The 27,137-nt window shown below is 41.0% G+C and overlaps 1 protein-coding gene across 1 annotated transcript; it reads right to left on the bottom strand.

Annotated features, from left to right (window-relative positions):
* On the bottom strand, positions 1 to 25,635 carry LOC144514047 (uncharacterized). The gene is made up of 32 exons (XM_078245238.1): positions 25,518 to 25,635; positions 25,026 to 25,249; positions 24,138 to 24,299; positions 23,373 to 23,552; positions 22,915 to 23,035; positions 22,733 to 22,825; positions 22,431 to 22,650; positions 22,166 to 22,328; positions 21,294 to 21,482; positions 21,039 to 21,213; positions 20,390 to 20,529; positions 18,939 to 19,115; positions 18,318 to 18,433; positions 18,054 to 18,211; positions 17,313 to 17,540; positions 16,691 to 17,029; positions 16,457 to 16,605; positions 16,064 to 16,313; positions 14,461 to 14,631; positions 14,157 to 14,314; positions 13,292 to 13,433; positions 12,922 to 13,073; positions 12,487 to 12,603; positions 12,031 to 12,220; positions 11,149 to 11,223; positions 8,099 to 8,161; positions 7,890 to 8,007; positions 5,145 to 5,292; positions 4,604 to 4,690; positions 691 to 837; positions 408 to 481; positions 1 to 67 (listed from the first exon to the last, which is right to left on the bottom strand). The coding sequence occupies exons 1-32, from the start codon at positions 25,633 to 25,635 to the stop codon at positions 1 to 3; spliced, it is 4,911 nt and encodes a 1,636-aa protein (XP_078101364.1).
* Positions 25,636 to 27,137: the final 1,502 nt, after the last annotated feature.

Raw genomic sequence — 27,137 nt, 5'->3', positions numbered from 1 at the left:
TTAAAAGTCCTTCAAGATGGGAGAGCAGAGACGTTTCTCTGTGCTTCCTTTGAAGTTCTTCAACTTCCTGCTCCCATAATCACAAACAGACACAACAAGAGACATGACAAGATAGTTCTGGTTACTTTTCAACTCACAAATAGTATCCTGCCACTCTTTCACAATACTGACAGACAAATAAACTAAAGAAAAATCATGCTTCTATTTGAACAATCTGAAAGAAGAAGCCCTATGTGAACCATGTTAAATCAAATCATAGTTATAAGAAAGATTCAGTTCTTACATCTTCCGACAGCAATCCTCTGCTTGGTTTGTGAAACCTGTAAAGTAGGGAGGCAGCATGAGAGTCTGAAAGAGTCCTTTTTAAGACCCCTGAAGGTGACTCTTGGTCCTTAAGCAACACACACAAATTGGCTTCCTGTGCAGGGGAGGGCATGCCCAGTCTGGCCTGAAACAGTTCTCCCAGACATGCCTGCAGTATCTGTGATAAATTAAACAATATAAAAAAATTGAATTAATGTCATACACGTAAAAGACATCAACCCAACACTTAACCCATAAAAAAAACTGCTGGAATGTTAAAGTTCAGGTTTATTTGAAGTTAAATGTACTATCTAAATGTACTCTCACAACTACACTATTTTCCCGAACTACTAATGCTTAATGCACACTTTGAGTGTTATTCTGTACCTTGAAGAAAAGCCGCTGGAAGGCAGGAGTGGAGTCAGAGCTCATGTCTTTAATCTTGACATGGGAAAGAGAGTGGAGCAGCAGCAGAGAGAAGCCTCCAACTGACTGGAGCCTCTGGCGACGGACAAAGAGCGTCTCCTCTGCCTCCTGTTAATAGAGCAGTAATTAAACAGTAACACATTACAGCTGTACAAAGACATACACAACACAAGCATCATTCACTGATTTAAAAAAAAAAAGCAAGCCTGGTGCCACATTGTTATCGATGTACAATATGTCTTGCTATTTGAAAGGAAATTTAAGGATTAGTTTTTCATCAATGTTTTATGATTACCTGATATACCTGATATACAAATGAGGAACTGCAATAAATGGCCGCTAAGAGGGCAAGATGAGGAAGTGGCCTCTTCACTAGTCTATATCCACGACGTTCCACTTGTGGGATTGCTCCGTTGCTCCGCCAGGAAATTCTGCCGGATTTCACTCTTTTCAGCCGGACGTCCGATATATTCCGCTTTCTTTGTGTTGGAATTTTAAACTCCGGTCGATTTATGAGGACTATGGTTAACTGCTCCTCAGATCTCTGCAGGGTAAATCCATACAGCTAGCTAGACTAACTAGCTAATCTAATCTGAGTTTTCTGTTCCACGACTGAAACAACTTTTGAACGTACACGTTCCACCAAAACAAGTTCCTTCCAGAGGCTATTTTGTAGAGGCGCCGTAGCTCTCTAGTGCTGCCGCCCATGACCATTGTGATTGGTTTAAATAAATGGCAATAAACCAGAGTATGTTTTTCTCCCATCCCGAAATGCTGTGTGGACTAGCCAGACCCTCCTCCGCAGCGCTGTGGAGGAAGGTCTGGCAAAGCGAGACTACTACTTCACTAATACAAACGTTTCTAACTTCTACTGGAATTCTTGTTTGCACTTAACAAGGATAGATTATAACGTTTCCAATGAAGTTATTGATAACTGCATGTTTTACTAGTTTAAAATCTGCATTTGCATGAAGCCCTAGTGATTGCTGCAGTCATAATGGGAAGTTTGAAGCGTCAATGGTTTCTCTCTTGACATGCGTCGATGGTTTCTCTCTTGACAGTTAGCTTAAGAAGATCATGACTTGCCCTTGATGTCTGAGGTTGTGAATTCAAGCCTCGGGTGATGCAGAATAAACATGCTAATGCCTATTCAGGCATTGTGCTGTGTGGATTAGAGACTTAGGTTTCAAGGTTTAATGATAATTGTATTTCTCATTTGTCTTCCTGCGCTTCCTCCTCAAAAGGCCTTGGCTCACAGCTGCGCAGCAGCTATTATTGAAAACCTGTGTTTGCAAGGCCATCGCATGAGATGGTTGTCCACAATCCAATGATTAATGCACACCCACAATCTGCAGCTGGTTTCCTCTTTCACTTAGGAAGTGTGTATCTCTCTAAGGATTCCTAAACAGTGAAACCTGCCCGAGAAACAAACTTTATAATCGTGAGACCATGAAGGACACTTGAAGCTTGTGAAATTGCTTTTTATTTACTGATTTGAGGGGTCTTTTGGTCTGACTCCTCGCCCCAGTGGGTGAACAGAGACAAAGTCTTTTTCGTCCAGAGATCAGCAGGGCTGAACAGGATGTTCTATAAAGCCTTTCAATGTTGGGACTGTAGACTGAAATGCCCCTTCAGCATTAGTGAGGGCAGCAGCAGAAAGACAAAGCAAACTGCTGTTGTGGTGTTGTCTGAGCTGTTTAGTGCAAATGAAGGTGCTGCTGGGTTCTTTCACTTTTCCTTACTTTACCATTCACCCATTTTCTCCTTTAACATTTTTTCCTGCAGTATTTTTGATTTTGTTTCTTCTGTTTAAAGTCTCTTATCCCTCGTTATTGTCCCAGAAAGTCTCATTTACAATCATCATGATAGTATTCAGTGGTGGTGAAAGTCTATTAGTGAATATGCAGGTAAAAGGTAGCAGGAGATTTCTTTATATAGGCCTAATTGTATTTTAATGTTATTTTAGAAGTTATCCGCTGTAGTTACTGTATGGCTGATACTGGGGCAGGGCCATCACAGAAAAGGAGGAAATTAAATGAAGAACAACTAAAAACTGAAAGGGAAAGTGATAGACGACGGACGATAACGTGAGTCAACTTTGGTCGGGCTTTCAACAGATGGAGACAATTACAGGATTGTAAATGATTCAACACCGCCGCTGAATTGGCCCTCAGGTATGTAAGTCTATTTCATTCATAAAATAACTTTTTACAATGCACGATGTGGCTGTACGTCAGTAGCCAACATTAAATTACGTCCCCCTTCTATTTAGCGCAGACGTTTTAATCCTTTTAGTCCATGTTTGTATTGGCTTACTATTTTCTTTTCCCTTGTCCCACTGTACCCGTGTAAAGCCTCATCGGGTTTTATGAAATGTGCTATTTTCATCTAAGTTATTTTGTTGTTTGCTACAACAACTCTTAATGCTTAGGCTCGTGACAGTGACAGTGATACCCGGTTTAGCTTACGATACATCCAAAGTAGGCTAAGTTACCGTACGCAACACTTGAAATGAAATGATGCATCTGCAACGTATTATCTTATTGTAAATTAATGATTTTCTGTCTGTCTGATATGATCTCCCCATAACACTAACTCGATAATACAGTGGGTAACACAGCACCGTAAAGCAAAGACCTTTACGACAGCAGGTGTGTTAAAAAAACTAAAATTAATAATTAATAATTATTACTAATAAGATAAATATCAACAATTATAACATATATATATATATATATACACATATATATATATATATATATATAGACATACATACATACACACATACATATACATACATATATACATACACACACATATATATATATATATAGACATACATACATACACACATACATATACATACATATATACATACACACACATATATATATATATATACACATACATACACATATATACAGATATATACACATATATATATAATAATTGTTGATATTTTTCCTGATCCATTAACATGCAAGCAGCTGGTCGAGGTGGAGCTAATTTTAACAATTATTTACTTACTTACTGTTGAATAGTTTAATCATTTTATAAGCTAAGGGTCTATTACTCACAACTTTTAAAAGCTCAGTACTTTTCTAATGTTATCTCTCAATTCTGTCGAACCAGCTGAGGGAACCAGTTAAACTGCATGTACTAACATTCTCCAGAAAAGGAAATCCTAAAGCCACACGATCACAAAGGCCCCACAGAGTTGAAATGGAGAATATCACTAACATGCTTTATAGTCAAGGTAGAGGTTCCCAAGAACAAAAGTGATACTAAGAAATGTTTTTCTTTAAATGGACATGAGTGGGAGTGGCAAATCTGAAGTAAATCCTGGTGACACCAACTTTTATGGAATTGTTGCAAATTTGTACAGATAATTTATACATGTACTGTTAAATATCTGTGGACTGCATCCTTATAGTACTTGGTCTTGTTGATTGAGAAACTGATCTTCAGAAAACATGCAGCTTCAGCCTAAGGCTTCCAGATAGCTAACATCTAATCTCTAAAGCTTGTTTGGATTTTCTTATCTCCAGACCTCAGTATGTGACACTGAACACAGGAGACAAAACAAGTGCTCAGCAGGGAACAGTATTATCCCCCTCCACATAACCAAATGGAAGACCAACCAGGAAATATATCGTCTTTAAAGATTCTGTGATATTGGAAGCATTTTGTTACATCCATCTCTATGGTATTTCAGGATTTCATTTAACTTTATTGGTCGTGTTTTAGGTGCATCACTTGTGACTTAATTTTTCAATGCATGAACTTGTTAATGTCAGTTATGCCTGTACACTATTGAGCAATTGCACTTAATTGTACTGAAAAACATAAAGAAAATCTCAAATTACAAGTTTACCTGATAAAAGAAGGAATTTCTGAAGGCGTTGTTAAAGTAGTTGTTGTTTGGGAGACTAGCTGCTATCTGAAGTGAAATGGCTGGAGTCTGTTGGAAAAGTGAACAATTTCTTCATTACAAAATTCTTAAGCTCAGCCCACAGTAAAAATAAAATAAATATATACAATTACAATACAATTAATGAATAAATGTGTGTGTAACAGGAAACAACATCAAGAAAACACAACAAAAAGAATAACAGTGAAAGTATTTCTAGTATTTATTTCAAGATGAGCTATAAGGGATGATGTCTGCCTGAATTCTTAAAGAAGGTCAGTTTAAAGCCCCAGAGCTCTCACACCAAAAGCCAAGTCCTCCTTTGCTCTTTAACTGGGATACAGAGAAGGTTTCCTGCCTGAGTACTTCAAGCTGCAGAGGCTCATAGGAAATTAGGCTCAAAATAAATCAAATAGCTTGGGGCAAGTCAAAGCTTAAAAATTAAACAGTAAGAGCAATTTAAAGCAACAATGGTTGAAAATAGGAGTGAAACTGCAGCACCAACCAGTTTTAGATTATGCAATGTATGCATCAGGAATAGTCCGTGCTGGTAGACCAGGAACTCTCTGGGGTTAAGGAGCGAGAGGTCCAAAGGGATCAGCTCTCCCTCACATTCCCACTGAGCATCGAGGACGTCTACAAAACCCTTGCCTCTGTCTGGACAAAACACAGAACATGACGGTTGCCAGGAACTACAGGCTATTAGACTACTTACTGTAGCCTGTCTTCATTCAACACACACAGCCAGTAAACAGTTACTCAAACACAGCAACAAAACATAAAAGGTAAGGTTCGGGCTTTTTGGAATCTACAGTATGAACCACAAATCTGTCAAATCTGTTGTTTTACAAGAAACAACAAGGCTAACGTTAGAGATGTCTGGGTTTGAGACATTTTCAAGTTTTTCATGGCTGTTAGTCTGGTTTTCAACAAACAATCCGAAAATCACACATCTTTTTAAGTACTTACAAAGTAATATCTTTATGTGTTACACAATAAATAGTCCTAAGCATGCTTATGTCCAGAAGGTAGAACGTTTACTATAGCCGCTTTCCGACCAGAGGGATTTTTGCAGTTCCTAGAACATAAAATTCCTAGTTCCTGTAACTTTTTCAGCTCCTACTTCGGGGCAGGGTCTTTTCTCTTTTCCCTTTTCAGCATATGAACCTAGGTGAACGAGGGTCGGGTTTCCGGTACAGACAGGCCAACAACGGGACAATTTTAACAATTTTCGCCATCTTATTCATCACTAATTTCACTTCTGACAATGTTTTAGGCGAGAAATGAACTGTTTAGATTTCGAATATAGGCAGTCTTGCGAAAATTGATGCCGAATTGACAATTTGCTTCAAAGTTTTCGGAGTTGAGAAGCTCCATGAAGTGAGGCGACAGCCAGCAGGCGCCTGCCCCGGCCGCTAGCTCGTCGCTCGGCCAGGACTGGCTCAGAGACCCCAGCTGTAAGCTGGAGGTCTCTCAGACCGGTCTCGTAAATAAGAGGCTTTTATTTCACCGTTGACGGTTCGTTTGTTTAAATATCACAACACATGTCCATCATAAGATTAACGGGAACCTGTGGTTAACTGTCTTTTCGGAGTTAAACTCCACAAGTGTGTCCTGCGGCTCGCCGGCCGTCTCACACACACACACACACACACACACACACACACAGTCACACACACACGTCCACAGCGCAGCAGGCAGAGGTGGGGGAGAGAGAGATACCCGTTTCTATTCGGGAGACTTGTTTAAATTATGACAAATATGCTATATACATTAGATTTAGTATTTAGTTCCTACTTTTCTTGGTGTATTTGTTTTCTGATTTTAACGCTATAAAGACCATTGCCATGCTTACATCACTCCCTTACCCCTCCTACCAGTGAGTCCCTATGGCCACTTCGCCAGTGCGAATGCAATTGGAAAAAACGGTTTTGGGGGAGAGTAGTTAGTAGATCTGTTTAGAAGTGGACTTTTCCTATAACTACATTCCTGACTACTTGGTCGGAAAGCGGCTTATGTTGGTTAGGGTGTTATTATGCTAACATCTGCCTATTGGCACTAGAATAAACACAAGTTCAACTGAGGCTGGCGTAGTTTTACAGGTATTGATCATAAACCAAAATATTGGACAAATTAAAATTTGATGATGGTGGCACTCGATTCATGTCCCTGTGGGGAACATGGATGCTTATACCAAATTTAATGAAAATCTATCCAAAAGTTGGCAAGACATTTCACTTAAAACCACAAATGTAAAACTTATTAGAGGCATTAGAGTAAAAGTCACTGGATCACCGGAGTCAGTAGACTTCAACCTCTGAGGACCATAAATGTCTGCGCAAAATGTTAATGCCAATCCATCATATATTCTTTGAGACATTTCAGTCTGGACCAAAGTGGTCGACGGACAGACTCACATTGTTATCCCTAGAGTCACGCCGCTAGTGTGTCCAATCAAAAACACAACTTCTTGATAACTACACCAGGAGCTTTTTTTTTACTACATCATTAAACAACGCGTCAGTGAAATGGATCTGACTAAATTAAACCCTGAGTCTCTGAAGCCAAACAAACTAACATATGCCTAAACACTAGAGGTTCGTGAAATGACTACCATCTGGGTGTCGTCAAGGCTCTGGAGAGCAAGAAATAAAAAGTGGTTAAAAAAACATACAGGCAGTGCTGAAATCTAAAAAATGCACAATACTTAAGGGATCTATGCCCATTTTCGAAATATGTTATTCCTATGGTCTAAGACTTCTAAAAGATTAGAAAACAACTATTTCCCAAATCCAAAAACCAGAGTGCTTTTGATTTGATGACATCTCAAGTTTGAGATTTACCTCTCTGATTTCTGGCTTTAAAAGAGAGTAGCTCATGTTCACAAATATTGATTCAACTTTTATTGGCCATGGAAATAACATATCAGATTTCTTAATTTAGTTGATCTTAAACAAGGTTGTAATCTGCCCTTTTCACAAAAGTACACCATGATATAAAGGGTCTCTTATTCAGTATCCATAAGTATTCAAAAATACTTTTAAAGCAATCAAGACTATATAATTAAGTTTTCTCCAGTTAGGATTGATTTGGAGAGAAAATATCTCTGATGTTGTGTGTTATGCTTGATTGTACATGAATACCCAATGATTATGCTGTCTACACGTGTTGTATGTGTGTGCACTCGTACTGTATATACGTATCTTTCTGCACACTCAAAAATAAAAAATAAAACACATCTGTATCGGACCTACCAAGCTCTCCTCTAAGAAGCCCTGCCCCGCAGGCCCAACCCTTCAGCTGTAACTCCATCCCCTTCAACAGCTGGAACAGAGGAGAGAGCTCCAGTAGCTTGGCCCATTCCTCTTCTGGGGAATAAAAGCAACATGGATGGATAACATGAATTTGACACCCCACATGTAACACATTCTATCTACGTATTTTACATCATGATGTTACCTGGAACTGTAGGGATAGAGATAGAATGTGTAGGCTGAGCAGACTCTTTCATCGGCTGGCTTTCTGTTAGGAAATCAAGATTAAAATGACTCATTATCATTAAGGGAATAGTTCAACATTTTGCAAAGGTTAGCATAACTTAAGCACAATGACTGTAAAAAAAGAAAGGGGGGGGGGGGACAGCTAGCCTGGCTCTGTCTGACAACAAAATTCATCTACCAGCACCTCTAAAGCTCACTGATCAACTTCATATATCTCCTTCATTTAATCCATACAAAAACCAAAGAGTAAAAAAGACAAGTTGTAGTTTTATGGGCGTTATGTGCAGGACTATTTACGGGCAGGTACAGTGACTTCCTGGAGTCGCTCATGGTTACGACAAGACTCCAAGCAGTCACTGCACCCAGCCAAGAAATTGTTGTAAAACCATAATAATTTTTACACTTGTCATTTAACACGTTAATTTGTGAGCTTTAGAGGTGTTGTTTTGATTTTGTTACCTCTGGACAAAGCCAGGCTAGCTGTTCTCCTCTGTCTTTATGCTAAGCTAAGCTAACCGACTGCTGTCTGTAGCTTCATATTAAATGGACAGCTAGAGCGGCATCAATCTTCTCATCTACCTCTCAGCAAGAGGATAAGCATATTTTCCAAAATGCCAAACTTTTCCTTTAGAGGTATGTTTTGCTGTACAGCTAGAATGAGTGCTTAAATTCCCTTTATGTGCAGGTATGGACTTATGAATGCTTGTGTGTCCTTTCCCAGAAGGTTATTACCTGAATCTAGTAGAGAACTTGCAATAGATACAGTGGGGCAAAAAAGTATTTAGTCAGCCACCAATTGTGCAAGTTCTCCCACTTAAAAGAAATAAAATCCAGAAAATCACATTGTAGGATTTTTTAATGAATTTATTTGCAAATTATGGTGGAAAATAAGTATTTGGTCACCTACAAACAAGCAAGATTTCTGGCTCTCACAGACCTGTAACTTCTTCTTTAAGAGGCTCCTCTGTCCTCCACTCGTTACCTGTATTAATGGCACCTGTTTGAACTTGTTATCAGTATAAAAGACCTGTCCACAACCTCAAACAGTCACACTCCAAACTCCACTATGGCCAAGACCAAAGAGCTGTCAAAGGACACCAGAAACAAAATTGTAGACCTGCACCAGGCTGGGAAGACTGAATCTGCAATAGGTAAGCAGCTTGGTGTGAAGAAATCAACTGTGGGAGCAATTATAAGAAAATGGAAGACATACAAGACCACTAATAATCTCCCTTGATCCGGGGCTCCACACAAGATCTCACCCCATGGGGTCAGAATGATCACAAAAACGGTGATCAAAAATCCCAGAACCACACGGGGGGACCTAGTGAATGACCTGCAGAGAGCTGGGACCAAAGTAACAAAGGCTACCATCAGTAACACACTACGCCGCCAGGGACTCAAATCCTGCTCTTGCTAGAGAGCATTTGGATGATCCAGAAGAAGATTGGGAGAATGTCATATGGTCAGATGAAACCAAAATAGAACTTTTTGGTGTCATATGGTCAGATGAAACCAAAATAGAACTTTTTGGTAAAAACTCAACTCGTCGTGTTTGGAGGGGAAAGAATGCTGAGTTACATCCAAAGAACACCATACCTACTGTGAAGCATGGGGGTGGAAACATCATGCTTAGGGGCTGTTTTTCTGCAAAGGGACCAGGACGACTGATCTGTGTAAAGGAAAGAATGAATGGGGCCATGTATCGTGAGATTTTGAGTGAAAACCTCCTTCCATCAGCAAGGGCATTGAAGATGAAACGTGGCTGGGTCTTTCAGCATGACAATGATCCCAAACACACCGCCCAGGCAACGAAGGAGTGGCTTCGTAAGAAGCATTTCAAGGTCCTGGAGTGGCCTAGCCAGTCTCCAGATCTCAACCCCGTAGAAAATCTTTGGAGGGCGTTGAAAGTCCGTGTTGCCCAGAGACAGCCCCAAAACATCACTGCTCTAGAGGAGATCTGCATGGAGGAATGGGCCAAAATACCAGCAACAGTGTGTGAAAACCTTGTGAAGACTTACAGAAAACGTTTGACTTTGCCAACAAAGGGTATATAACAAAGTATTGAGATTAACTTTTGTTATTGACCAAATACTTATTTTCCACCATAATTTGCAAATAAATTCATTACAAATCCTACAATGTGATTTTCTGGATTTTTTTTTTCTCATTTTGTCTCATAGTTGAAGTGTGCCTATGATGAAAATTACAGGCCTCTCTCATCTTTTTAAGTGGGAGAACTTGCACAATTGGTGGCTGACTAAATACTTTTTTGCCCCACTGTACATACAGTATAGCTCGCTCACACACAGCACTGAAGTAGAGCACAGCACAGGACAACACAGGGTGAAAGGGGTCTTACATTCAGTATTGCACAAATTGTGCTTTGTCTCACCATGGGAATGAATGCCAGTAGATGCAGTGTGTCTTTGTGAATTGTGTGTCGGTGCTGAGATGGCCTGCAGAACAGTGTCCTGGGATTGAGCTAAATTGACAGGCTCCCTCAAAGACTGGGTGGAGATTCCTTCAGAAACACACACTGTCAGAGACATTGCAAGTATCTCCTCAAGCAGCTGTGAGGCTTTGTTTAGTTTCCAAGACACATTGATTTAAGGTAATGCACTTTTCTTCAGAGGGCTAGTTCTGATAGAAACATAAACTAGTTATGTCTAATCATTGTACAACTTACCCTAGTGGTTTCTGTATCTGTCATGTATTGTACATAACACAAACCATCTTACTTTCAACACTTGTCAGAATCATAATTATCACCTGAATTTTCACTGTTCTCTTACCTCCTTCTACTCTAGCTCACATCTCCAGAGACTTTATTAAAGAAACCAAACAACACCTTGGACCTATTGATTTCTTACTCCAGCATACATCGGCATTGTTACCAATTAACCTATTTCCCTTCTCACAGTGAACACATTCTTTGTACACATGCTCTTTCTACACACATATACAGACATGTTATCACAAGGCTTGAGTGGCTTGAGAAGCATATACCTTTCACGACAGGCACAGAGGCTGTCCAGACTCTAGAGGCTATCTCCAACCCGTATGCTTGCTTGGTTGACAAACCTGAAACATTTAAAAATAAAACAAAAATCATACTTAAAAGACAAGCCTGCCAAAATGAAAAGAACAAAAACAACAATTAATTGACCCTACTTAAAAGTACTGTCTGTTTAGTCAAAGCATGATGTACCATGGTTAATTATTCTGCGCCAAAGAGCTCCATTGTTTTTCAAAAACTATTAAAAACACATAAATGAGCCCCACTGAGTGACAGATTCCTTCATTACAATGAGCATGGGTGCTGTAGTTTGTTGAGACTCAATCCTACATACACTACCCTGCTGCTCTAAATACTCACTAAAGCACCAAATGTGTATTAAACACAGAAAATAGTCCCCAACAAATGCACCATTTGATCCTGTTTACAGTAATGTGATGTTAGTCACGATAAACCTTCTGGACAATGCAAAAAGGATCAAAAGATTATTTGACTCTTGCCATTCACAACCATATATATTTTTTCATAAATAAGGTCTCTATAGGAAGCTCTAGAATAACACCAGCCTTATCCTTTAACCACAGTAATTTAGGAATTTGCAGGCTCACATATAGTATATGTACCAGGAAATGTTGTTGGCAGTACAGCAATTTCAAACATTGTACATCAAAACACTTCAGACCCGCAGATCTAATGACAGGGAGAAGCAGGAAATATAGCTAGAGTATAGCTACCAAATAATGCCATTATTCAATGAGGACTTGTGGTTTCTCTGGAACAACATGCACTGCCCATCTAAATGTTTGCCTCATATTAGTACCCCCACCATGTAGTAATAAACATTGTACCCCTAACTGGTACTGATTAGGTACCAGAAATGTGCTGATTGCAGATGTTGGGGGAGAAGCTGGCAGGCTGTTTGTCTTCCAGGAGTTGGTTCAGTCTCTCCAGCAGAGGCAAAGCCATCTGTTGAAGAAAACCCCTGACCTCCACAGTCGGCCTGTGTTCACTGCACTGGACCAGACCATATTCCTTATACCAAAAGCTCCCACACAGTACTGCCTAGACATACAAAAAAGAGAGAGGTAGCTCAGAATAACACTGGGAGAAATAGAAATAACCCAAACACATCTTCTTGAAAAACTCTCTATAATTCTGTAACTAAGCCCAATTTGCATTGATTGCTTACCTCAGGTTTAAACAAACAGTTAATGATGGAAAAAGACAAATAAAAAGGAGCCATACACTTCCCTGCATCATACTGTATATATAGGTTGTTATTTATATTCAGTGTTATTTATGTGGTGTGTCTGTGTGTGTGTTTTGACCTGAGCAGTGTCAGCGCGGAGCTGAGAAAGGTGTCTGGCAAAGTGCAGCGCATTAAGAGCAGCCTCCAACTCTGTCTGTCTGGAACAACACTGCTCCCACAACTCTCTCTGTCTCAGCTCTCTGTCCTGAAAGAAGGATACACACAGGCTTGAGCAAGAACAAACATTAAGTCTTATTTACAGTTAGATGACAATGTTACAGAGTGCACCTCACAGGGCTGGCATCATAGTTCAATTACTAGACTCCCTATAGCATCTAACCTGACGTGCCAGATGGTTTTTCGTGTGATCTTATCATCCCGCAAAAATCCAGCTGCCGTGCAATAATACAGTATCATGAGTCATATGCATTTGGCATTGGTGGCATGAGAGGGAAGTGAACATCTCACATTCAGCTCAGGGCCATAACAAATACCAGAAAGCCATAACTCTGACCATAGCATGGAGGGTTGTAGCCCAGTCTCCTCCCTGTGTTGTCCATTTTTCTTGGTCTTGTTGCAGCTGTTCCATACACACATCCACCTTATCAAGGCCTGACACGAGCTCCGAGTGCCAAACACACTGCAGATCCCACTCCTGCTCGTCACCTATACACACAGACAGAAATGCACACAGACATGCTGCCAACCCAAAATAAAATATTAAACATTTAAATTATGTTAATGACTCTACAACTGAAGGGTGCGATATGAGACGCTGGCATGAAGTGTCTCTTTTTTGGCAAGCGATGAATATAACCGCAGTTCAGGTCATGAGTGTAATCTCCCCCATGCTCTTCATCCTGCCAGCTTGCCAGCCAATTTACCCAAAGTGAGGATGTGTAATACATGTGAAGGCAAGATCAGAGCCAAGTGGGAGCGCTGAGCTGCTCTCCTCTGTGCCTCAGTCTGCGCTGAATCCTGCAGATCCACGGCTGCTTCCCTCAGCTGCCTCCCTGACCACTGGACCTGCAGCAGAGAGCACACTTATTCTTGGAATATGAAAACTGGAGGCACATATTTGCATACTGGCACACAATGGTATGGGAAACACACATGCACACACCCATAAACAGAGATACAGTGACTTTGCAGTTGCCCTAAACCTAACCACAAACATGCCTACTTGCAGTGCACAGCAGCATATGAAAAGCTTCTCTCCAATTAATTTCCAACGCTGTTTACCCCAGCATTCATACACCCCTTACTTATTTCCAAAAAGCTCAACCCCTTTGAATTTCTCCTCCTATACTCAGAGGCCAGGCTATATATGCTTCCCCCCCTCCCACTGACCTGATAAGAGTTTGCTTCTGTAACTCTAAAGAGACACTGGAATAGAGCTGAGTCCAGATCAGAGAGAATATCTTCCTCCCGTGGTCTCTGATTTTGCCAGTAAGTGTTCCGCACACACACCTCTCTCTGCAGCGCCTCTACCTGGCATACAATAGCAGCAATAAAATGGAAGTACATCAGATTCATTAAGGCTGCAAAATGGAGGTTAAACACATAAAGACTTGAATCACTTTTATAAAGTTCACAAAATTCTATCCTGCTGAATGTATTAGGCTGTAAAATAAACATCAGGTAGAGAGTTGCATCACTTTTATTCTGTGGTTAAATTAAAGGTTTCTTGTGTTTTATCATTTATGGAAACACCCTTTCTCAATTACTTTTTCTCAATTACTTCCCCACCTGCACACTATCAGTTTGACCTGCCACCGTTAGCCAGTAGGAAGCTGTGACAGGTACAACGGTTTTTCTGGACACATCAAGCCTGGCTCCAACCACTGGGGCCAACACACCTGTCACTGGGTCAACAGTCTGAGATCCATAACGGATGGCCACTAGGCCTGTGAAGTGCAACAGCATAGGAGAAGGGTACAACTTGTTTCTTTCTGTTGTTTACAGTAATATAAGATTATATTATATAAACTGATAAATTAGATAAACTGTCAGGTAAATATTGACCTGTGCAACTGTTTGTTTTTCACAGTACCTTTTCCGTCAGGGTCCTCCATGGTCCCTGCCAACGGAATCCTAATCCCAGAGACAAGGTCAGTCTGACACCCCAGCACAGGTACAATCAGACCAGATCCCATAGGGTCTGGGTACTCCATCCCCAGCAGAGCTGGCACACCCATATCTGAACCTAAGAGAGGCATCTCTCCTGGTTTGAACAGCACAGGAAAAGTCAGAGGGTTAGAGTGGAGGAAACAATATGATATGGTGCTTAAATATTTATTTCCAAAGTATTCCTGCAAGGTTCTGTGGCCAACACATTCTAGCAACTTAGATAGCTGCAGAAGTAGGTCGATAAGACTTTTCTGAAATTTTTTACATTTACTTCACTTCAGTGCTAACACTGATCATTTGGCTTAAATCAAACAACCTCTAAATAAAAGTAAATGCAAAAGAAATACAGACAGAGTGATGAAACAGGATTGTGGCTGAATGGCACATGTGGCAAAGCATATTGTTATTATACTAAATTATTTTAGTAATACAACTAAGAAGTAGATTATTAGGCAGAGCACACCTGACCACACAACCACAGCAGCTGAAATTATGAAGAGAACTCGATAAGACCGTCATGAAGGGCAGATTGGCAATGGCCTCGAGCAGAGCAACAATATTTCAGTAGCCTATACTGACATCATTTGATTATTAATTTGTCAGGAGCTCAAACAACCAAAAAAAGACAAAAACACAGTGTCTACGGTGCAATTTACATTCACATTTACAGAACTTGATTCCAGTATATTAAACTTGATATTTTAATGAGATAAAACAGATCTCTCAAACAGCATTGTGGGTAATGTGGTGTACTGAATGTTATGGCAGTGTGATGACTCTAAATTTGTGGTCTAAGTTAAAGGTTCAAGGTCTTATTTGTTTGAGCTCATAGCATCCATGTTGGAAATACTGATGGTATAATAGTTATGTGTGTACCGTATCCTAGAACATGGATATGGGTTACATATAACTGTAGTGTCATTATAATGGGGTAATGTTGGACAAGCAAGTCACATGATTAATTTTTGTGGAGGGTGGTTGCTTGTGACAAATAAAGGTCATGTGAAAAGTCTTTCACATAAGAAAAATGTCATCCTCCTTAGGCTCATGAAACCTTTCCAAAGCTAAACCATACATAAGGTATTTCATGCCTACAACTCTTTTTGTTCTCGTTAGTTGAAGGCACTAAAGGACAACATCCTGACAAGGAGCAAAACTGTATATATCTAAAAGAATTATTTCTAAAATATGAAATGTTCTTCCTTTCAAAACCAGCAATGGCCTTCAGTACATGCATTTCTATTCACATATCACAATAAAAGGTGTAAAGAAGAAACAGATAACAGATAAGCTAATACAAAGTAGCATGTTTTTCTACTCAGCAATGGGCAGATTTATGACAAGGTAAAAGAAAATAAGTAAGGGTTCTCAAACACAGCTCATTTCCAGCAACAAAGGGAGGTGAGGGAGAGGACTATATCAGCACAAAGTGCAGAAGGAGGAGACATTTAAAAAAGTGACTTTCTGATGTATTGCCAACAGGAGATTACTCAAACCCATGCACCCTCTCACTGGCATTTCCTCACCTAAAGTCCCTCCATCCTGCTGGAGACAGTCAGCCCAGTTCAGAAGGATATCCAACCTGGTCTGCAGCTGCAGCTGGCAGTGCAGGCTCCTTCCCCAGGCCTGCTGGAGCTCCTTGGCTGCAGCGAGAAGATGATCTTGTCGACCGCTCCCTCTCTCGCTGCCCTTATGGCGCTGCAAAGTTTGGTCTGATCCCCATTCCTCAGTTAGTGGCTTCAGGAGCTCCAATACTTTAAACATCACTGCCAAAACCTAATCGAGAAAAGTCTTACTCAAGTCATTTGTTGGTCAAATATCTACTGAATTAATCTGAAAGAAAGAAAAAAATGGAAATTTGAACATCTACAATTTCTTCTTTCTCAATGCAGTCAAAAGCATCTCATCTAATCAAGCACCTTGCCGTCCAGAAGGGCCTGGTATCCTCCTACATGAGGCAGCAGTTGCCCAGCCCGTATGCTGGCCCCTCCCACTCTCACCATCCGCCCACTCAGAGGTTCGATGACGGACTCCGACAGCAGAACTCCACCTACTGGCAGCACAGCTCCTACAACACACAGAACAAAGGTAACTCACTGAAGATATGGTAACCTCGACCCAAGCTGTGCTGAAGACTTACCAGCAGCACTGACCTGTTACTGGATCTAGACCGACCCCTACAGTGAGCACAACATTCCCTGTCCTGGAGTCCACCATGGGATAGCCAATCTGTATGGGCTGAGGTAGGCGGGTAAGGGGACAGACATGCACCCCTCCCAGTGGGTACACTAGCCCTGTCTGGGGGTGGATAGTTACAGCCAGAATGGGCACTGGGACGCCCGTGTCTGGGTCTGCCATGGGGGCTCCCAGCTGCAGTCTCTGGCCCGGTCTGAGGCCTCTGAGCCGAGTGTTTGGCAGAGGCAGGTCTGAGTGGCTGGAGGTTGGGTAAGGAATGAAAGGAAGAAGGGGACTGTCCCACTTCCTGTTGTCTCCTGAGAGTAAGAATAGCACAGTTAGTCTGTTAAAAAAGTTATTAATTTCTTCCACTTTTACTAATACCTTTCAGGATACCACAGAGAATGGACATGATAGTATTATATTCATCTCACAACAAAGCATGAACTATATGAAGATATATTGTAGGTGGTTGAATTTCTTGGCAATTTATCCACAGTGTCAAATAAAAGTGCATCACCAGTATTTTGTTTCCATCATTGAATGTCTTGATTTAGTTTCAGCCTCCCCCCCAAACCCCACAAGAACCCCTTATGTTACCTGTACATGAGTCAGTTGTAAACACTAAAGTAGAGCTTGCAGGATCATAGCCCACATTGCCAACTATGGGCATAACTCTGCCAGTCTCTGGGTGGAGGAAGAAATCAGGTGGCACTGCCATGGTGTGGCCGCTGCTCAGCAGCATATGGCTGTGAGCATTTGGCCTTATGAGGCCTGTGACTGAATCACAATGAAGTGCCCGACAGACACGCAGGGACCCATCAGGACCTGGAGTGGGGCAGAAGGAGAAATGGCTGAGAGAGATCATCAAACTGTAGAAATTATGACGATGATTTATGCTCATTTGAATCAGAGTACAGTCACATGCTGGACAGCTTTTCATGCTGATTTTTTCTTAAATGGATCGCTGTAGTGTAAGAAACTTGAGTCAAGTAGATAATCGTGTCTTGATCATTTAGGTACACCTCCAACCCTCCCACTGGCTGGATAGCTTTGTTAAAAATGCTTATGTTCCATTTTACGAGCTAATTGTTACAAGTGAAAATGTTTTTACTGAGAGAAAACTTGAAAATACATGTATGGACGTGTATGGGTGTGTCGTTATGCTGGGAAAGTTTATCTGTATGTTTTCAGAATAGAAACATTGGATTTTTCTTTTTACTTAGGCCATCTTGTTGTTGCAGTGCACATGTTTAGCAACAGATGGTGCTGTTTCTCTAAGATTCAGGGACAGTGTTATTGAAATATTTCAGTGATCTAACTCAGGGGTGTTGGACTCACCAAAGATGTGGTCCTTGGTCAGCACAGTTCCAGTGTCAGGGCAGAGCAGCTTGGCCCCTGTACCCTCACACAGAAACCCCCAGGCGCCCTGACGCTGGCACTCTGCTGACACCAGCTCTCCCATCTCCTCCACCAGGGATGTCAGCCTCAGGATCAAACTGAAGATAGGAAACAACTGATTGAAGATTTAAGGGGATGTAAGGGTATTCACTCTGTTCTGCTTGTTGTTTGTGACACTTTGCAAAGGATAAATGGAAGCTTTACTTTTGCTGCTGGTTGTTGTTGTTATAAACCTTGGCCAGTATTCTGGTGCACTCTCTGAGCTGAGCTGTGAGCACACTGTGGACCCTCTGTTGGGCCTGCTGCTCTCGCCTCAGAACCTGGACAAACCAGCAAAACAGTCACTGCTGATGAAAGCTAACACAGTTAATCGAAAGATCTAGAGCTCAAACAACTTGTCAATTAATCGATTTATTAGCAACTATTTTGATAATCCAACAATCATTTTAGTTACTTTTCAAGCAAAAATTCTAAACATTTTCTAATTCCAGCTTCCAAATTATGAGGTTTTGCTGCTTTTCTTTGTCTTATGAGAAAATAAACTAAATATATTTGGGTTTTGGTCTGTTGAAGGAATCACCCTGGGCATTTTCACCATTTCAGACATTCTGCAGACCGATTAATCAATTAATATCCAAAATAATCTGCAGATTAATTTACAGTGAATGGAAATAACAGTTATTTGCAGCCCAAGAAAGATTGTTGTCACTTTAAAATCTTAACACCTTCTCTATCACTTTCAATGTCCTTGCAATTAGAATAGATTTCTATAGCATTTCCTCATTTTTATAATGGGATAATGGAAGATGGGAATGTAATATAAACCTGCAGCTGGCTGTCGAGCAGAGTCCTTAGCTGTGAGGCCAGAGTCTTTCGTCGCACCGCCTCCCTCTCCACCTCCCTCCTCATCCTCTCATAACCTTCCCCCATCCTCTCCTCAGTGATCAAGCGTGGGTGGAGTAGCTGCAGTTTCCCAAGCACTCCCTGATATAGCTCCTTTACCTGGATACACACAGACACAAATATGAAAAACAAATGACTGTCAAACAAACAGAATCTTCATAAGATGATAATCAGATCTGACCCCACCCTGATGCAGCTAGCATGTAACTAACACTGGTGAGACATGCATGTTTGTGCGAGTTTTGCCATCTCCCCTTACATCTTCATCACTGTAACAACAACCCCTATCTCCTACACTGCTGCCAGCAATTGGGTGGCACAAACAGGAAGGGCGCAGGAGAGAGACAGGTGCGAATAAAATCAGAGGCATCCCAATGCAACACCCAATCTGTTTCAGTACAGCTTCACTTTAGGAGTGAAGAAGGGACAGTAGCAGGTTAAAAAGAAAAGGAGGTAAAGATAAGAAGTGAGTGATTGGATTGAACCAATGCTTGTGCGAAATTAGGATATGTGAAGTAGACTAACTGTGAGGCTACAATATTAGATTTAGATGAGAAGATCAATACCATCTGTACCATAAATATGAAGCTACAACCAGCAGCTGGTTAGCTTAGCTTAGCTTAGCATAAAGACTGGAAACAGGGGGAAACTGCTAGCCTGAAACCATCCAAAGGTAACAAAATCGGCCTACCATCACCTCTAAAGAACACTACTTGTATAAGAAGGTTACTGCACTCGGCCAAGCATTAGTCCGGCACTAGTCTCACTTTGCCAGACCTTCAGTCCGGTACTTAACCCCTCTTTAAACCACAAGTTGTTTTTACACTTAAATATTTGTTACCAAGTACTGTTTCAAGTTTTTATGCTAAGCTAAGTGTAACAGCTGCTGGTGGTAGCTTCATATTTAGCGTACTGACATGAGAGCGGTGCCAAAAATGTCAAACTATACCTTTTTAAAAGAGCAAAATCTTTGACACATCTTAAATTATCAATTATTTTACAGTATTTAAGAACAGAAAATCTATCAGGATTCTGAATTTCAGTGATGTGATGTGTGTAGGATGTTTTCCTACCATTGGGACAGTGTTAACAAAAGTTTTTTTTTATATAAATCATTTCATCCTACTGCATTAATTATTCAAAGACTATTTATAACACAATGTTGGGATGTGTACTATCTTATATTACTGTAATGCATAATGTTCTATGTGACTAACAGTCCAAAGGGGAATACTTACTGGTGTCCAAGGAAATGGAAGAAAGCTCAGATAAAAGAATGACATGCATCAGAGTATGTGTGACGGAAATGAGGAAGTAAATGTCAATCCTTTCACACACTGTATGTTTTAGCATTTAACCTAAGAGCTACTGGCCTCAGTGGTAAGCTGCCCCAGCCGTGTGGTGACAGACAGACTCTGTTTGAGAAGGAGGCCGTAGAAGGTGTTGCTGCTAAAAGCCTCCAGATCCACTTGGTGCTCATAATCCCAAAAGTCCTCCAAGGTGTCTGCACAGGCTGTTGTCAAGAGAGTGAATCACAAAGAGGGACAGAGAGAGAGAGAGAGAGAGAGAGAGAGAGAGAGAGAGATCAGCAGAATATAAAGAACACATCTCTTGAAGAGAACTTTTATGAGCTAGCATAATGTGCTGCCTGAGGAAGTGTATCTATCTGCGTGTTTTGGTACATCCACTCTAATGTTCATTTTTAGTGCACACTTTATTTTATGTATGCACATCAGAAGCTAACTGTAATGAATCATTTTACTCTTTACAGTACAAGCAAACAGCTTCCACTTGCTTCTCTCCCCCTAAATAACAGCAAATGGCATTTGGATTGTTGACACTTTTACTGTTGGTCACTGCATGTGATATCAGGAATGTGACAAAAGCCTTTCAACAATAATTGGTTGGGTGGGAGCAACGCTCGCAGGGGTGTGTGTGTGTGTGTGTGTGTGTGTGTGTGTGTGTGTGTGTGTGTGTGTGTGTGTGTGTGTGTGTGTGTGTGTGTGCGCAGACACACTACACCTGGCTGAATGGAGTCTTGTGTCATTCTAGCTTGTTGGTTTCGGTGTATCTTCTTAAGTGAGATCACCCTTGAACCTTTTGATGAGTAGTCGTCCATGTGGTAGGCCAACTGCAACAACCGATACCGGGCTCTGATTGGCTCCTTCTCAGGCCATCCATATTCACGGAAAAGGATCTAAATATGGGATAGATGGATGAATGTGAATAAGTGATACTTTGAACATGTGATAGTGAGTTGTGTGCATGTAAACTAACCAGCAGTGTAACACATAAACAGAGGATGACCACAGCTCCAAATAGCAGTCCTCCTGTCACCAGCCAATCTGGCCTCAGTAACAGGTTGCGTCTCCTACTGATTCCCACCCTGGTCACATGACGAGGGATGGTGGGGAAGAAGGGGCCGGGCTCATAACACTGGCCGCCTGCAGGCATCACCCGCACATACTGAGTAAGAAGAGTTAGAGAGCAGAAAATTAGGGAATATTTGACAGTAAATTCACATTCATGTAAGAATTGGCTTTGCTTAGACCTAAATCAAGGAATTTGTCAGCTTATGTTTTCAATATGTATATTTCTATTGCTGGGTGGACTTAAGCAAGTGTCAGACACTTGTTTATGTAAATCTAACAATCGAACAATAGACCAAGGTGTTCAGACTTAAAGCTTTATTGCGTAACTTTTCCACGGCCACGGAAGGCTTGCATCATGCGGATGCAACAACTGTGTGGTTGTCATTACTTAGAATTCCTCGTGGGGGAGACAGAAACTACGTACTATAGCTTTAAACATGCCCTGTGAAATGTTACCACTAGCGGTGCTGAAGAGTAATATTTTGACTTGCAGGTCCCTCTTCTATTTGTATCAAGTTCTCTGCCAGCAAATGCATGCGGACACCCTTGTACACCATGGGTAAAGTGGTGACCTGTTACACTTGCACTTTTACCTCAAATTCTCACAGATAAAGTTCTTATGTTGTTATGCATCAGAAAAGCAAGCAGTCAGAGGAGCAGTTATGAATACACAATGCAATTTGGTAGGAATATTGAAATGTTAAAAACTACATATTCGTTCTTAATGAAGATTTCACAGGGTACCTTTTACGCTTATGTTATTTTAAATGTAGTCACCAGTTGTTTGTGCTGATGGCTGTTCAGTATAAAAACATATACTCCAGGCTGGCTAAAGACCACCGCAAAGAAGATGGGAGGAGTCCAAGACAGAGTCATCTCTTCTTTTAGCAGTCTAAATGCGCCCCAGTCAAAATCGCTATTTGTGTTGTACAAGTTGTCACTGAAAGACATGAAGTAAGGATTAAGATAAACTAAGTCAAAACACAGATTAATAGCAGTAAAGGTTGACATGAAAAACTTGTATGCTGACCATCTGACTTACAGATCATACTGAGGATAGTGACGTGTGTCAACAGTGAACAGTATAACGTCGCCCAAATGGAGACACGCTGTGGGATTCAGAATTCCATTTACAATTGTTTCTCTCACTTCTTCCTTGACATCACTCTTGTTTCCCTTCCTGCTGCTGAAATTCATTTCTCTTCCTCCACGACTGATGTTTTCAACTTCAGTGACCTCCCACAGAATGTCAGAATCTCTTTCTAAAAGAACGACAGCATGATCATGAATCATTCATTACTATTTGTGTTAATGATCAAACGATATTGTTTTGTTGTGACAAACCAGCTAAGCTCTGAATGTCCTGCTGTGTGGTGACAGGAAACAGTTGCTGAAGTTCCTTTGGGATGTCGCTGAGGAGGCCGAGGAAGCCTGCCTCTGCAATCAGACAAGGGAGAGAAAGATGTGGGAGACAAATCAAGAGAGGGACGGAGAGCCAGACAGAAAGTCACTTTGTGTGTCTCGACCTGTTGTCTGAACAATATAGACAGCATGTGAGGAGTTGATATGGCTGCTGCACAGAGGAGTCCCCCGGGAGTCCAACTGTTTAAAAGCAGTCTCCAGAATGCTGCCTGAGACGCCCATTACCTGCACACACACAATAACAGCGTTTGCCAATAATAGGTCACTATAACACAAGAGACACTTGTCCTACAATTTCACTGCTGGTGTGATAAAGAAGGCATTGTGTAAATGTTTTGTATGCATTGTCTGAAAATGTAGTGTAACTCAAACCATTCCTTATGCTTGAAAATACTGTATGGGCTACACAATCACGAGTAGGACGAACACTTCTCGGATATAGAGGGTTTTAATTTTATTGACCCGGAATACTAGAAAGCATACTTTCTTTCTGTATTTTGTTTTTTGTGCATGAATATGTGGCTGTTTGTGTTTATGTAATTCTGCAGCTCCCTTTGCATACCTGACGGCCATCGCTCCACACCAGCTCCATTTCTCTATTGGACAAGCAGTGGAGCTTCAGCTCAGCAGCTGGCCTTTTCCTGCAAAGGCCTCCACATGCAGCTCTTCCAGGAGGCTCTCTGCAAACACACAGACCCAACTCTCCATCGTAACCCCGGAAATCCTCTGCAGATTGACACACCTGCAGGAAAGTAACCAATGCAAAGATAGGATTACTACGCTTCATTAGTCAATTTCTTTTTGAAAACAATCAAATATGACTTATTTTTTGTTGTTGCTCTGAGCAGCGTTTAAATGTTTTTTATTATCTAAAAATCGTATCAAAAAGTGGCAGCATTCACAACGTATGCTTGGTTTGAGTGTGTAACTAGGTGTAAGGTCGTCTGTACCAAAGACTGCTATGGAGGGCAGTGACAAAAATAAACACTGCATGGGGAGAACAGTGACGACCTTGCTAACCGACAGACACAGGAAGGAGACTATGGTTAATTATTAAGTTATACAAGCCTCCACTAGATAAACTATTGTCAGGTTCAGGAGGAAAGGGCAAATACATCTAGGTTGTACTCAGTGGCATTGTCTGTGATTGTATAGTGTATTTTGTCAGTAAACAGATCACAGTCTACAGTCTATCAGAATCCTCAAGCATCATTTAAACAGATCTTCAAGATGAGTTTCAGTTGTCATTTTGTGAAAGACATGCCAATTACCTTTGCTCTACTTTAATGTGTGCATCTGTGTATGCTATGCTTGCATAAGGTCTAACCTGCTGCCTGCAGTGAAGTGACCACTGATATCTGTCCAGACAGTCTCCATACTGTGTACGTGTTTTTCCGTCTCTGCAAACAGCGTACAGTTTGTGAACACACGCATCTCTGTTGTTGGTAGGTTGGTAGCCGATGGTGCAGAGGCACAGCCCATCACTGTTCTGCAGAAAAGGCAGCAGGTTTCAAACATGTTCACCTATGTTGATCTGGTCATTCATTCATTCATTCATTCATTCATGCATATCTGTCTGTCTGCCTGTCTGACTGTCTTCCTTCTTTCCTTCATTGATTCCTTCTTCATTGATTTCTTCATTCATTGATTTCTTCATTCATTGATTCCTTCCTTCATTGATTCCTTCCTTCATTGCTTTCATCCTTCATTGATTCCCTCATTCATTGGTATGCATTTATTCATTCAACATTAGTTCTCACTAACACCCATGCATCAGATAGAGAAAAAAAATAATTCTCCTTATTATGAGCTGATGAGCAGAGGGCTCAGCACCTGTGCAAGCTGCAACACACTAGGTAACAAGACCCTACTGTGAGGGAACAGGATCTAGAGTTCTTTCAGCTTGAAGAGATTGTTCAGTCTAAAGTTTCTGAGTTCTCTCTCAGTGAGGAAACTACTCTCACATTAGTGTGCACAATGTATCGCAGGATTCAAGAGTGACACAAAGAAAAACATAGGCTTGAGAAATTAGAGTTCTTCTGCGGGTTTTTATAGAATAAAGGAGAAGCTCACAGGACAAAGACGCAAGTGGGTGACTGTTACAGTAGGAGGTGGTGGTGTTGATGATGAAAACGGTCACATAAACACACCAGAGAGAACACACATGCTGCAGGAATGGCTTGATCCTCCAATGGTGTGAAAAAGACTTTGTTACCTGGAAAGTCTGTCCCTCTCCCAGGCAGATGCAGGTGTCCTGACCAGACAGAGGCTGCCGAGCCACAGGGCCACAGGGCAGGGAGGCAGACAGACCTGGTCTGGGACAGTAGTGGTGAGGAGGACACTTCAGACAGTTGTCTATGGACATAGCACCAGCAGTTGACCCATAGGTTCCCTTGGGACAGGGGAATGGAGTGAAGCTCCCCAAGGGGCAGTAAAAACCTGTTATAGATAGATAAATACATAAATACAAAGAAGTACACAGGTTAACGGCAAAGTGAGTGTTGTCACTGTCAAGAGAAAGTATCAGAAGAAAGTTTGTGAAACTATTTGTAAGACTCCAGAAAAAAAAAGGACAACATTATGTAAGTGGCTATACATATGCAGAACAATTATATAACGTAATGTTCATCTGATGGTATGCATCAAATACCACTTCATTTTTTGTCATGTTATCAAAAGATCATTATGTGCAGTCAGGACAGCCTACCTGGCCGGCAGGGTAGCCTCTCCTGGAATTGTTGACTCAAGTTGCTTCCATGAACCAGAGTAAGGAGCACAGCACTCAGCCACCACCTGAAACTCTTGTGTCTGCATGTCCTTAGCATGGTTAATATGTGTACCTGCCGAAGTAAAGGACTGGTGCCCAAGTAACCCAGCTCTTTTGCAGACTCAGGGAGACATTTTTAATTCTTCATCCAGGATCTGTAAATAGTCTCTTGGTTGCCTGCCTTGTTTTGATCATAGCCAAGAAAGTAGTTATGAAAATGCAGCAGCAACCTCACTCCCTTGATCTCCTGTCTGCTGTAGTCTTGTACACATGGCCTGATCTGTCTGTTGGCAGACAGAGCTGCAAGGTAAGTAGTGGGCTAGTTAGTCTGCATAACTTTCAATGGCTTGCTGAATGATTTATGAGGCCTGTGAGGTAAGGTGACAGTGAAAGTGGAGGGGCTGGTTGCTGGTGGTGGAAAGTATAGCAGGGAAAACAGAGAGTACTGCTGCCTGGTGCTGCCGGGTCACATTACTGCATTTGTTCTTCTCAATCCTACCATGAAACTGATTAAAGATTTGGCTTCCAATGTACATCAACGCAGCTTTGCTTTAGAGGATTCTACTAAGCACTATGTGTGTGTCACAGCAGCTGCTAAATTCACACATTCACATTGAAATTCACATATTACTGTAAGCTCAGATATCTGCTCAGATAAAGTACCTGAACTTATGCAAGCCAGCTGCTACTTTAAACTTCACTTCACATATTGAATATTATTACTGTTGTTCATTTGTGTTTACTTGTTGACAAGAGTATGATAAGAGTAAGTGGAGGGTCTACTTATAGCAATACGTGTCTGTTTTATCTGTCAGCTGATGTGTGTAAATGCATTACAGTGCAAAACAATGCTTCATGCAGTTGTTAATGTAAGTGACCTGCATCTGCTACAAACATATAACTTTATTTGTTAAAAAAAAGTACATATTTGAACACCTGTGTACAATAACCAAGATAAGATTGTTACCCTTTTGCTCCATATTCAAATCAAACATGCAGTCCTAGCTTATTATGATAGCCTGTAATGCCATTTCAAAACATCAACTATAAATTCTTGCTTATATTTGCATGTGTATTTGCACATGTGTGTAACAAGGCCTTCTGTGGGCACATACAGTATGTTAGTGTTGCTAACTGTTACATCTGTACATCTGCAGAAAACAGTCTACAGTGTTTTTTTTATGTGCAGTAACCAAAGTCTTACTCACTCTGTTATTGTATTAAAATAAATGTTGGACTTTGGATAAGTGGTATAACTCACATATTGCATCACGGTAGCCATGGACTATGATCTTCCAATGACGTCTCTTAAGTTACCTAACTGAACAGTATCAACTTTCACCCACATATCCATGTCACTGGTGCAAAAACCCTTAACATCGCATTCACAAATACTTAAATAAGATCATAGACTAGAAATCATTTAAAACACGAAGCCATTCAATGCATTGTGTATGCATTAACAATGCAGACAAATGCAGAAACGTCATACTGTGCACTGTAAATAAGCATGAAGACTCATCAATGCACTTAAATTTGACTTTTCTTGTTAAGTTGGTA

The sequence above is a fragment of the Sander vitreus genome, chromosome 3 (genome assembly GCF_031162955.1).
Source record: "Sander vitreus isolate 19-12246 chromosome 3, sanVit1, whole genome shotgun sequence".
Classification (NCBI taxonomy): Eukaryota; Metazoa; Chordata; class Actinopteri; order Perciformes; family Percidae; genus Sander; species Sander vitreus.
This window is presented reverse-complemented; position numbering and strand designations above follow the sequence as displayed.